A 13,131-nucleotide genomic window follows, 5' to 3' on the forward strand; every position below is an offset into this window, starting at 1 on the left:
CCAAGAACAATAACTTCAGTTTTGTCTGAATTTAACATCAGGAAATTGGTGCTCATCCAAGTTTTTATGTCTTTAAGGCAATTATGAAGTTCAGTCAATTGATTACTTTCTTTTGGCTTCATCGATAAATACAACTGTGTATCATCCGCATAACAATGAAAATTTACAGAGTGATTTCTAATGATATTACCTAAGGGAAGCATATATAGAGTAAATAGGATTGGTCCGAGCACAGAACCTTGCGGAACTCCAAAGCAAACTTTAGTATGTAAGGATGATTCATTATGAACGTGAACAAACTGAAAACGATGAGATAAATACGATTTAAACCAGCTTAGTGCAGAACCTTTTAGGCCAATTAAATGTTCCAGTCTCTGTAGCAGAATTTGATGGTCAATTTTGTCAGTGCTACTTAGTTAACTTTTGGCCTTACCAGTTGTACAGCATTTCAGACCGTTGCTCCAGTGTTGAGTGTGTGCATGTGAAAAAGGATATGTGTGGGTTCATTTGTAGCTACAAGTTTGAACGTACTGAGTGCGAGTCGTGGGATGAGAACATGAGGTCTTGTTAATAGCCACCTGTGTCTTTGTTTTGTATAAAGTATAAACTGATATAAAGCTTCTAAGAGAGAGACAAGAGATAAGATACACCTTTATTGATCCCACAATTGAGAAATTCCAGTGTTACAGCAGTCAGGGGGAAAGAGTCAGATTAAAGATTTCAATATTTAAAAACTTAAAAAACTAGGCATGCAAAAAAAAGTACAAAAATACAAGAAACAGCAATAACTAATAATAGTAATAATTATAATGAGCAGTGGATAAAAAGTGAGCAATGGATTAAAGTAAACATATTTAGTGCAAAGTGAATATTGTATGTGCAAATAAACAACAACATGGGGGACAGCAATGCTCATAGTGGTGTTTATAAAGTGTCCATAGTGTCCCTAAAGTGTCCATGGTGCAGTTTACTGTGAGCAGTGCTGGTTATGGAGCCTGACAGCAGCAGGCAGGAAGGACCTGCGATAGCGTTCCTTCACACACTTTTCTCTCCTCCTGCAGGGTCATTAGTCCTCAGAGATGACAGCTTGGCTGTCGTCCTCCTTTCTCCCACCACCTGCACAGAGTCCAGAGAGCATCCCAGGACAGAGCTGGCCTTCTTGATCAGCTTGTCCAGTCTCTTCCTATCTGCAGCCGAGATGCTGCTGCCCCAGCAGACCACTCCGTAAAAGATGGCTGATGCCACCACAGTGTCAAAGAAGGTCTTCAGGAGCGCCCCCTGCACTCCAAAAGACCTGAGCCACCTCAGCAGGTAGAGTCTGCTTTGGCCTTTTCTGTATAGTGCTGCTATGTGATTAGTCCTGTCCAGTTTATTGTTAAGATGAACAACCAGGTACTTATAAGATGTCACCATCTCAATGTCCTTTCCCTGGATGTTCACTGGTGTTGGGGGGAGAAGTCTGTGTCTGCGGAAATCCACCACCAGCTCTTTGGTTTTCCCCGCGTTGATCTGAAGGTGGTTCCTCAGGCACCAGTCCACAAAGTCCCAGTTCAGTTCACTGTACTCCCTGTCGTTCCCATCTGTGATGAGGCCGACTATGGCAGAGTCATCGGAGAACTTCTGCAGATGACAGGTGGGGGTGTCATATGATAAATCTGCAGTGTAGAGGGTGTAGAGGAACAGTGATTAGCCACCTCTATGTGCTCCAGTTTGTCCCTTAGAAGTGCAGGCTATATGGTTTTGAAAGCACTGGACAAGTCAAAGAATATGATTCTCACAGAGCTTCCAGGCTTCTCCAGGTGAGAAAGAGCTCTATGCAGGAGGAAGATGACAGCGTCGTCTGTAATGCATGATGTCAGTCTGTCAATGTCTCCCCCATGGGAAATACTGAATACCTCACACACAATGGTCTCAAAGCAGTCCTTCAGGGCCTCCTCGGCCTCCTCAGACCACCTCTTCTCAATGTCCCTGCAGCAATGCTATTCCTTGATAGTAATGTGCCCAGAGTTACACCATCTATTAGGGATGCACCGAATATTTGGTAACTGAATATATTCGGCCGAATATTGCAAAAAACACACATTCGGTATTTGGTGGAATAAGTTAAAAGCAAGGCCGAATAATAGCGGTGTGTTTTGATAACGCAATCAAACAGCTTGCAGTGACGGGCGGATTAAAATGTCGGCAGTGTGGCGATCCATCCATCACCGCACTCGAATTTGCGACTAAAAATAGTTTTGAGCGAGCAAAATAGGCTTAAATCATTCAGCACGCCTACAGATTTCAACCACCAGCAGAAACGAAAGGCAAATCCCATCGATTGTGGGTTGAACGGGGGTCACAGACACAGACAGTAACGTATTCCTGTCAAATACGGCGGCCATCGGCTTACCGGCGCGGATAGGGCTGGGTATCGTTTGAAAATTTTCGATACCGGTACCGATACCGATACCTTCACTTCGATACCGGTTCCTGAACGGTACTTTTTTCGATACCAATTTTGTAAGATCAATTCTAACAAAAACAAAATTACATTACATATTGCACAAATCTTGAGTTTTATTTTTCAGCTTTGGTAGTTTTCCACTCCAAGCAGTTTTCTTACAGAAAAATTAAACAACAAATAATTTCCAGTGCAAAAGAACACTTGCAAACAAGTGACAAATCAATCTAATATTCACTGCTACATATTTTTCACTTAACAGTTTTTCTTCAGAAAAATCAACATGTCTGCTTTCTCAGGACACAGACAGGCCCGCTCCTGGCTGATGGTGTCCCCAGCAGTAGAAAAAGTGCGCTCTGAGAGTGTGGATGATGCTTGCACACAGAGATACCTGGTTGCCAAGTCTGATAGCATTGGCATATTGTCCCTTGCATTCCACCACCAGGTTACTGGATTCACTGAGGTTAGGGTAGATGGCAGACCTCTGTACCGCTGTATCTCTTCCTCAATCTTCTCTGTGGTGCTAAAAGTGTTCTCTTGTCTTATTTCAACTGCCATGTCCTCATCGGCAAATAGCTCCTCAAGGGCAGAAAGCTTTGGCTTCTTCTGGAAAGAAGAAGAAGAAGAAGAAGAAGAAGAAGAAGAAGAAAGACAATCAGAATAGATGCCAACAAGTTATTTTTGTTCTGAAAATGAAATGGGGGGGCAGGATGTCTTTGTATGTTTTTATTTTACCAGTGTTGTTACTGCAGCTGTACAGTCTTCATCAGAAGAGTTGTCATCATGGTCACCAGCTGTCCCTTCAAGCTCCTGCTCCATCTGCTGGGCCTGGGTCACACCTTTATTCTGTATTCAATAGATTATGGGAGTCATATAAACTGATCTACAATGGAAGAGAAATAAAATATAACAAATAACATAATAATATAATATAATAAACAATAACAAAAAACACCTGTTGTGAGATCCTAGTTATCAGCTCCTCTTGTAGTCTTGTCCACACTTCATCGCCCACTTTCGTTTTGAATCTTGGGTCTAAGGCTGTGCCCTCCTCCAAGAACTGCCTGATGCTCTCATCCTGCAAGACAAAAAAATAGTATAGTAGTCAAATCTCTGAGTATACCTAATGAAAACAAACAACAAAAATCTACAGGGTTATGCTACATACTTGGTATCGTTTTGAGAGGTCACCCCAGATCTTGTCCTTGATGGTCTGTGTAAAGGAGGAGTCCTCATCAGTGACTGTGAAGTAGTGCTGGAGTTTCCCCAAGATGGGCAGTATCTGGCCCAAAGTTGGACTCCTTTCAGCGGAGATGCAGATGGTTGAAGTATAGAGTATCTTCATTACTCTGATGAACTGTTCTGCCTTTCTATAATCATCATCAGAAAGTCTCTCCAGTCTGAAAAAAATACACACATTGTTTTATTAGCTAGACCACAGGCCAGCACATTAGTTCACACTGATGAAAGAATGAGGTAATAACAATGCCCATCCTTATCCATACCTGTCCTTCTCCATTGATTTTTTTTTTTAGCCGAGGGTCCATGGAGGCTGCCTGGATGGCAGGAAACTGCTCCAGAAATCGCTCCACCATCAGGAACAGGCTGTTCCACCTGTTCTTCACATCCAAAATGACAGCATGTTCAGGAAGACCTAGAGAGAGACAGTGTGTGTGTGGTTGTCAAACTGGTTGTTTATTTGTAGTAATAGTTCAATAATTTATTTAGCCAGGAATGTTGCACTAAGTTCACTGTATTTTTATTTACACTTACCGAGAAGACGCTGCTTCTCTTTAAGGACAGGTTTAGCCAAGCTGCACCTCTTTAACCACACCACCATAGCTCTGATTCTTCCTGCCCACTTTGAGATGACAGGTATGGTGTACAGCTTTTGAGCAGCAATGTTTAGTGTATGAGCAAAGCAGCCAATTTTTCTAATGCTCATCTTTTTTACTGCCACATCCATATTAGCTGCATTGTCTACAGTGATCGCAACAACTTTTTCTTTGATGTTGAATTCATCAAGAATATCCCCTATCTCCTCAGCTATTACATTCCCTGTCTGTGATGTGTAGACTGCCCTGGTATGCAGGATTTTTTCCTTCATGGTACCCTCTCTCACAAAGTGGACTGAAACAGTCAAGTAGTGGTCTTGTGCCACACTGGTCCACCCATCCGCGGTCACAGCCACATCTCTGACGTCTTGCAATTCTCTCTTGACATTTCCTTCTACTGCATACCATGCAGGTATGAGTGTATTTGACAGCATGTCTCTGCTGGGGGGCTGGTATCTGGGGTTTAGGGCTCTTATCATCTCCCTAATTGACATTAGAACACAAAAAAATCAACAAAACATTATCTAGACTGAGAGATAAAATTTTAACTGATCAACACTATCCTTTGCAACTTATTTACCTCCACCATGGAGCCTCCACTGTAGAAAAAGGCAGCAAACCTTTAACAACAAAGTTTGTGACTGCCCTGTGGCACTCATCTTGTTTTTCTTTTGTCATCTTTCCTTTTTCTGCCATTGTGAATGGATTCACGCTGGCTGGCCTTGTCCCCCTCACACCAGGGTCAGAGGCTACTGTGAGGAGAAGTTAACATAACAGAGTCGTTTAACCAGCCGGCCCAATTGATAAGCACATCTTAACAAGCTAAGCTTTATCTGTTACTGTCAATCTCTAGTTAGCTTTTGATTTAGCCACAAAGCTACACACTAATAACGTAAGTTAGCATCACATCACAGTTTAACTTGCTGCGCGATGCACGTATTAAATTGCAGTAACATAAAGTAAATTTACCTGTTGATATCCTAGACATGGCGTCCTCGTTGGTACTCTCAGATGAAGCGGAGTCCGGTGGTGGATATTTTGAACCAGGCCGCTCGGGCTCTGTAACGTCCACAGGCGGACTTGAATGCTGAGAGGAGGATGGCTGCGGTCCACTCTTCTTGCAGTCAAACACGGAGCAACTTTCTGCTCTTAAATTGATTCCGTGCACGGTCAGGTGTTTCATCAAATTAGTCGTATTGCCAGCCTTAGCAATTAAGACTTTTTTGCATATATTGCATCGCGCACTATTGGCATCAATCTTGTTAAAATGGAGCCACACTTTTGACCTCGGGCTCGGTGACATTTTTTAACCGTTTCGAGACACATACAACTACAGCTCACTATCACAACACAGACACGTGAACCCCGTCTGTGGGCGTAACCACAAGACGTCTCAACCACGTATTTTTCCTGCATGCCGCAATCACGTGTAACATTACAGCCAATCACCGGCAGCAGTATCAGGTCTTCGTCACGTGATTAACCTCAGGGTACCGAAATTTGGCACCGAAAGACGAGGCGTGTTTCAATACTAGGTACTACCGAAGCATTTCGGTCGGTGCCACAAAAGAACCGAAGTTCGGTACCCAGCCCTAGGCGCGGAGAAGTCGGCTCCAGTAATATCCTCTTCTTGGTGTCATGACTGCCCAGAAGTACCTGAACAGCCGAGCCAGCCGAACACAGGTATGTGACGTGTCAGAGGAGAAACGAGCCGTTCACGGCCCACAAACCTCACCGCACTTTAGGGACTGTTCTTTACTTATGAAGGGACTGTCAGGGGAGGAGGGTGGCTGGTTGATTCTTATTTTATTAATTTAATTTATTTTGATCCCCCCTATGTTCATCACTCATAGATGCTGTTTTCGAAGTATGAATAAGTCAATAAGTAATTTACGTATTCCATTGAAATATCATTGATGTATTATAGAAAAGTGATTTATCTTTTTATAAATGACAAAAGGCACATCTGCCTCATTTTCACTGTGGTATCGTGATACTACTCAGAACCGTGATATTTTCATTGGTATCGTACAGTGGGATCCAATTTTGGTACCGTGACAAATCTGGAGGGGGTTCATCTGCAAAAACTAATGACAAACTAAACAACGATATTCGGTACTCGGTATTCGGCCAAGCGTTTAATATTATTCGGCTTCGGCCACAAATTTTAATTTCGGTGCATCCCTACCATCTATCATTCACAAACACAGCCAGCCCTCGTCCTTTCCTCTTACCGCTGTCCGCTGTCCTGTCGTGCCTGATGAGCTGGAATCCGTCCAGCACGGTGATCGTGTCCGGTACTTCAGCCATGTCTCTGTAAACACCAGCACGCTGCTCTGCCGGTACTCCCTCTGATGGCAAGTCAGTACCGACAGCTCGTCCATCTTGTTGGGCAGCGATCTTATGTTCTCCATAACGACGTACGGGAGGACGGGTTTGTACCATCTCCTCTGGTGTCGGCGCTGCATTCCGGCGCAACATCACCGTCTCCTTCTCTGCAGCTCACAGAGAATATTGTGCCTGTCCTTGGGCCGCACCGCGGTGTGTCGTAGCGCTAACAGCTGGTCCCGGGTGTAAACAATGGAGCCACGGCTGGGTGCCTGGTCCCAGCACACGATCATATCCAAAGAAAAATGGGAGAAAGACTGCTATAAAGAGAGCAGTCTTCATCTCCAAGCAAAACATAAGTGCTAGCTAGCTAAACTGAAAAAAACTCAAAGTAATTAAGTTAAAAAGAAAAACATAGAGAAAAGCTGGACGGTGAGCAGGAGCTGCTGTAACAGGCGTCTGCACTGGGGGCGCCATCTTATGTTTATAACTAACACTGCCAGTATGTTCAAATAAGCTGTTAAAATGAAGTCTAGTCTGGTTGGATTGATAATTCTGGTCTGTAAGTGAAAACACTTGCTGATGTTTCATGTCTTTTATAAACCCCAGCTTTAAACGAGCATATCCTCCTGTCAAGCTACGTCAATGTTTATTTTTATCAGCATGAACTCAAAGTAGCGCTGTAAAAGACTCTCATGTCAGTTTTCTGGTGACATATCAGACATGAACAGACTGTAACCATGTTACCATGTTGCCTACTCATATTGTTGCCTTTGTGTTGTATTGTGATAACATGGTTTTGTTTGTTTGAGTTTCTTTTTGTTTTGATTTTTCAAGTAAAGTTTGTCTGAAAATCACAGTTGAGTTTATGCATTTCTTTGCGCACTCAGGCACAAGTGATTATTTATGTATCTTAGCAGTGTTTACCTGGATATTTCCTTATAAAAGTGCAGGACCACACACTTCAAACTACCGGTAACCTCCCGACTTTCTTGTTTCTAAAGTCCCGCGACAGCTACACGTGAGAGTCAAGTAAAGTTTGTCTGAAAATCACAGTTGAGTTTGTGCATTCCTTTGCGTGAGTGAATTAACAGAGACCGAATGCTTCTGTAATTACTGTATTTTTCAATCTGATTCTTCTCGTAAGTGTGACTGTCCTTACTATGAGTCTTTCTAACTCTTACTGCACTCGTCACCACTGTTGTAGGGATTAAGAAAAAGTCACTCTGGCCAAACGCTGTGTATCGCTACAGCCAACATGAAAGTCCAAAAGTGAGTGTGTGGGTGTTTATGACAACAAGACTATCTTTACTTTCAGGTGACATTATGGGTAACTGTTTACTTATTTTATTTATCTCCAAAGTTCAGTGAAGGCGTTGAACCTGCACATTAGGTTGTATTGAAGATCAGTCAAAAAATGTCCCTCTCAATTTGAAGGATTAATTACACTTACTGCTTTGGTTGATGCAGTTTCTCTGACCTTTGCTTGGAAATCCATTTCTCTAAATTCTAACACTAATATGTTATGTAGCCTGGTCATAAAATGAGGAGACCTGACACAGATAAGCTACTTTTTGTGGGTCTTTACTCCCCGACTGCCAGAAATCAGCAGCTTTAATTTTTTTTTAATTTTGAGACAACAAACAAACAAAAAAAATAGCTTTAGGATTGTTTTTCCAGAATAAAGCAAATATGTCTCACCACACTTTCCCTTACAAGAGCTTAATACTGTCTCTTAACTCTAAACAGTATTAGCAACAGTGTCAGCATCATCAAAAAGTGCTATCAAGGCAACAATGGTATCCAAAGACAACAGTAGTGGCTCAGCCCTGAGTAAAAGTAAAGAAAAAAATAAACACAAATAAATACACTTCTTGAGCCACATAACACACAGTCACTTTACATGAAAAAGTGTTAATTCACAGTCAATGTATTTTCATGAACAACTGGAATATTTTTACATGAACTCCTATAAATTGTTCAAATTATGAAATCAAACTCACTCTCTCACTCCAGTGTGCTGCTTGTGCGCCAAACACACCCGGAAGTAAATCACGGCTTTCTTCTGTGCCTTTTCTCTCGTCTAATTCGGTCAGGAACAACACAATACACAGTCGGTTGAAATAATCAGCATACTATGACATGACCTCATCTACCGTATATGTGTACATTAACAGCACTCACGCTGTCCCACTGTTCAGTTTTCCCTCAGCACAGTGGGGTTCACACACATTTAAGACACATTCAGGGCCGTGCCTGACCAATTTGGCATCCTAGGCAAGATATTTGCTGGCGCCCCCCCGACTCACTGTTAGGTTCAAACCTCGGTTTTCAAAAACTTCCTGAAAAAATGTCTGGATTTTATTAATTACTAAACAAATGTTGCATTGCAATAAACATGACATCATCTACTGCACATCTGTCCATCCTGGAAGAGGGATCCCTCCTGCTCTTCCTGAGGTTTCTACCATTTTTTTTCCCTGATAAAGGGTTTTTTGGGGAGAGTTTTTCCTTATCTGCTGTGAGGGTCCAAAGGACAGTGGGATGTTGTACGCTGTAAAGCCCTGAGAGGGAAACTGTGATTTGTGATGTTGGGCTTTATAAATAAAATTGATTGATTGATAGATTGATTGATTCCCAAAAACTTTGAATTGAATAAAATAGAATTTATAGCCTGAGCTAATTTGCAATGCCCATCCCTTGCTGAGCGTTAAAATCCAAAAGGCTCAGCAACGAAAACACAAGTGACAGTGTAAAGTACACACAACAGTAAAAGTATAGACAGAACAATGCAACATATAAACTGCAATATATAATTAACACCATAGAATAGGAAGCACCAAATTATTCATGACTGCATCACAACTGCTTCAGTTTGAGTTTAAAGTGATCGAAATCAGGATCCAGTATAAGTTCTGAAGGTAAAGAATTCCAAATTTTAATTCCACGGACAGAAAAAGCTGTTTCTCCAAATGAGGATTCACACAGGGGAACCTTACAATTCCCACTGGCTGCTCCGCGTGTTACTGAGCCAGAAGCTCTCAGTGGAACCACAAGTTCACTGAGCACCTGGAGAGCCTGATTATTTAGGCATTTTTGGATGAGTTTGAAATTGGCAGAATTATTGAAATAATCAAAACTTAGTATATTTAGTTTCTGAAGAACATGACAATGATGTGCTTTCATTGGTTTCCTTTGCAAAAGTTTAATGGCTGGATTATATATCATAAGAGGCTTTATTTTTGTAGATGTCGCTTGTGACCAAGAGGTTACACAGTAGCTTAAATGTGAAAAAAATCATAGCATGCACAAAACTGTTTGCAGCGTGAAATGGGAGACAGTCCCTGATAAGTCTAAATGTACGGAAGTTTGCTTTTGCAACCCTGCTCACCATCTTAACATGCTTCTCGAATTTTAGTTGTGAATCTAATATGAGGCTGAGGTATTTTACCTGACCTGTTTGATATTTTGTCCATTAATATTTAGATTTAACACATTAGCTTCTGTTGATGAGCGAACCTGGCAGAGAAGCAAACTCAGACCGTTTTGTTAATATTAAGTGAGAGTTGTGACTTTTCAAACTATGCTGTGATGGACTGTAAACGACATAACAGCTGTCTGGAAGCTGCCAGAGATGTTTTCACAACATACCAGCCCAGATCGATGTCCTGTATTATTATCCACAAAAATACTTAATGTATTAAAAATAAGAAGTGCTCATTACGCAGGAAAATTAATTGAAAAGCCTCCTTCAGGACATATATTCACAGAAGCCTCTCATCATTAACTTAGTCAAGAATTTGAAAGACAGTGGCACAATTTCCCACAACTGAACAGCTGTTACTCAGACCTAACGCCTACTCAAGAGTCTAAAGTATGATGTTTTGTAATAACGTTTGTTTGTAATTGAGAACATTGATCCTTTTAGTTGAAGATTAATTTTATGTTATACATTGATTAGATGTAATCTAGATCACATAGTATTCATCAGTCGAATGAGAATCAAGTCTGTATTATAATCTATTATTTTAACAAATACATACATGTATTACCATAAGCAGTTACTGAAAAAAAAAGAAAAAAGATGAGTATGTGCTTGAGGTCACATTATTAAAAGTGTTTCAAAACCTGTTGCTTGTTTGCTGTCCTTGTCTGACCAATGATTGACTAAAAATAGATTGAGCCGTCCTATTTATTTTTCTGAGATGCTAAAGGAGGGCTGTCACGTCCCAGGAGGTACCTCGGTGACTTTGTCGATTGTGAGCTGCCTCACCATGGACCTGTGCAAACTAGCTTTGCTCCTGGGAGCCCTAACCTGCACTGGTAAGATATAAATGGTACCTTTGAATGATAATTAGGAGTAGTTCACAATAATTGAAGTGCCCTAAATTGTAAATAAAAGTAAGACAGACATTACTTTGCTTCACTGAGAGAGTACCTCATCAGGACAACCTTGTCCACGTTGATAATATATGCCCTTTAAATACTATTTTCATCATGGAATCAAGTCAGGATGTATTATGAGATGGGTAGGAATGCACATAAAACTAACTGATTTAATTTTATCTTTTTTTTTTAGAAATATATTTAGAGTACTAGCTGTAAAATGTTTTGCTCAGCTGTTTTCAACAAAGTGGCTGGGTGACAAACTTTAACATTTTACAGCTGAGCTGTATTAAAACATGTTTCTGATAACATATAAGATGAGAAATAAGCGATGCAGTAACAGAATCATGAGACATATTCGATCAGCACTGCCTAGTTTGATAGTTTACCACAGTTTACGTGCAGTGATTAACATAATTGACAGCTGCTTTCTCTGAAAACAGCCTGTGATTGACCAAAGTCTTCTGTCACGGTCTAGATTTTGTCAAACCTGAAAACAGAGCCAAGTGAAGATGCACACATCTAGTGTTCTTTCAGACCTCTTGAACTGCAATTAAACATTATAAAGGGATTTTTGCCCAATGACGCCAGAATTAAACTGCCTATGTCAGCTTTAATGATAAGAAATGTACTGTATGTTTGACAATGAATTCATAGTTTTGTCCCTGATTCCAGCAAGTGGTACTGAGGTGGATGGCTACACCAAAACTGAAGGAGCACAGATCCTCGTTGCAGAGAAGACAGTACTCAGTTAACAACGTGGCTGAATGTGCCGCCAAATGTGACACTGAAACATCCTTCACATGCAGGTAAGTTCACACCTTTAAAATCCAATTTTTACCTAAACATCTAACTTTTAGATTCAAAGCTAAGCATTCTGACTTGACACCTGCTGTGTTTTCACAGGTCTTTCACATATAATCAAAGGGATGATGGGTGTTGGACAGCACCGGACAACTCTAAAACACTGTTGGCTGAGCGCGGAAAAAGCACAGTGTTGTATGAAAAAAAAGGCAAGTCTTTTGTCTTTTCATCTACATAAACAGCTCAAAGTCTTTTCTACAACAGTGCACATACTGTTCATCAGTGTAGATTCTTCTTGATATTTAGCCTCCATCTCATTGTCGTTAATATTTAGCGTATATGATGCATGATCAGTGATGTTTGGAGTGTGTCCTCAGGGCTTCATGTTTTTCTTCAGGGTTTTTTGTGAAAGCATAACAAAATCTAAACGTGAAATCAATGAGTCATGCTCTCAGATTGAAAGAAGACACTCGTTGCATGTCCAAATTGCACCAACTTTTTAGTTATAGTTAGACAGGAAAAAGCTCCATAACTCTGCAGTGCATGATACAGTAAACTTGTCAACAACCATTCCACCTAAATACCAAGCTGGTTTTATTGAATGATCAGATATGCAAAACTGAACACCTTTGGTGTATATTTTTTCTTGTGCAGTGAACCTACTGGAGTGTACATTTGGAACAGGAAAACAATACAGAGGAACAAAGTCCACAACAAAAACAGGAAAGACATGTCAGAGATGGGACGAAAGATTCCCACACACGCCTAAGTATGTATTCATGCAACATCATGTCAGTTTACACATCACATCATTTCCTTTTTATGACTGTTCATGTAATTTTTGTCAATGTGTGTGCTGCAGCATTACACCAGAGGAATATCCCGAGCAGAGCTGGAGTCCAACTTCTGCAGGAACCCTGATGGAGCCAGTGAGGGACCCTGGTGTTACACCACTGACCCAGATACCCGCTGGGAATACTGCGATGTAGCTATCTGCCCTGGTAAATAATTTATTTCATGTGTTTATTATTATGTTTGTTTGTGTGTGATATCAGTGACAGCAAAGCACAAATACAAACTATTGTATCATAAATTCTTCTGCTTTCCAACCTTATATATGCATAGTGCGTGTGTGCGTGCATGTGTGTGTGTGTGTGTGTGTGTGTGTGTGTGTGTGTGTGTGTGTGTGTGGTATAAAGTGTCATCAAAAGTGCCACAGTAGACCAATATAGCAGAGAAGTAATGTCATGTGTCTGTGCTTGTTCCTTTACAGGTGAGTGTATTCACTGCAATGGTGAGGACTACAGAGGAAGATTCTCCATTACAGAAAACGGC

At 41.0% G+C, this 13,131-nt stretch overlaps 2 protein-coding genes across 7 annotated transcripts in view; one reads left to right on the forward strand and one right to left on the reverse strand.

Moving 5' to 3' along the window:
* Positions 1-2,562: 2,562 nt before the first annotated feature.
* On the reverse strand, positions 2,563-7,412 carry LOC125888804 (E3 SUMO-protein ligase ZBED1-like). 6 transcript variants are annotated; one of them, XM_049576416.1, is made up of 7 exons: positions 5,248-7,412; positions 4,859-5,030; positions 4,217-4,761; positions 3,612-4,062; positions 3,399-3,521; positions 3,179-3,289; positions 2,563-3,046 (listed from the first exon to the last, which is right to left on the reverse strand). In XM_049576416.1, the coding sequence occupies exons 4-7, from the start codon at positions 3,786-3,788 to the stop codon at positions 2,699-2,701; spliced, it is 759 nt and encodes a 252-aa protein (XP_049432373.1). In that variant the 5' UTR covers positions 3,789-4,062; positions 4,217-4,761; positions 4,859-5,030; positions 5,248-7,412; the 3' UTR covers positions 2,563-2,698. The 6 variants fall into 5 exon arrangements, 3 of the variants coding, with proteins under 3 accessions (XP_049432373.1, XP_049432372.1, XP_049432371.1); XR_007449365.1 differs by having other exon boundaries at positions 2,563-3,049; positions 4,859-5,027; XR_007449363.1 differs by having other exon boundaries at positions 2,563-3,049.
* A 3,397-nt stretch (positions 7,413-10,809) lies between these two features.
* Positions 10,810-13,131, forward strand: part of LOC125888556 (apolipoprotein(a)-like) — a 101,908-nt gene continuing 99,586 nt past the window's right edge. The window contains 1 exon segment of the mRNA XM_049575959.1: positions 10,810-10,929. Coding sequence (XP_049431916.1) covers positions 10,881-10,929 — 49 coding nt within the window. The 5' untranslated portion in view covers positions 10,810-10,880.

Source organism: Epinephelus fuscoguttatus, linkage group LG5, assembly GCF_011397635.1.
Source record: "Epinephelus fuscoguttatus linkage group LG5, E.fuscoguttatus.final_Chr_v1".
Taxonomy (NCBI): Eukaryota; Metazoa; Chordata; class Actinopteri; order Perciformes; family Serranidae; genus Epinephelus; species Epinephelus fuscoguttatus.

Excerpts from the sequence above, each read along its gene's own strand:
- LOC125888804 (XM_049576414.1), bottom strand. The coding sequence starts at position 5,581 with ATGTCACCGAGCCCGAGGTCAAAAGTGTGGCTCCATTTTAACAAGATT. Across the intron at positions 5,031-5,247 it reads CATGTCTAGGATATCAACAG|TAGCCTCTGACCCTGGTGTG; the intron begins GTAAATTTACTT and ends TTCTCCTCACAG. Across the intron at positions 4,058-4,216 it reads AGAGAAGCAGCGTCTTCTCG|GTGGAACAGCCTGTTCCTGA; the intron begins GTAAGTGTAAAT and ends TGTGAAGAACAG.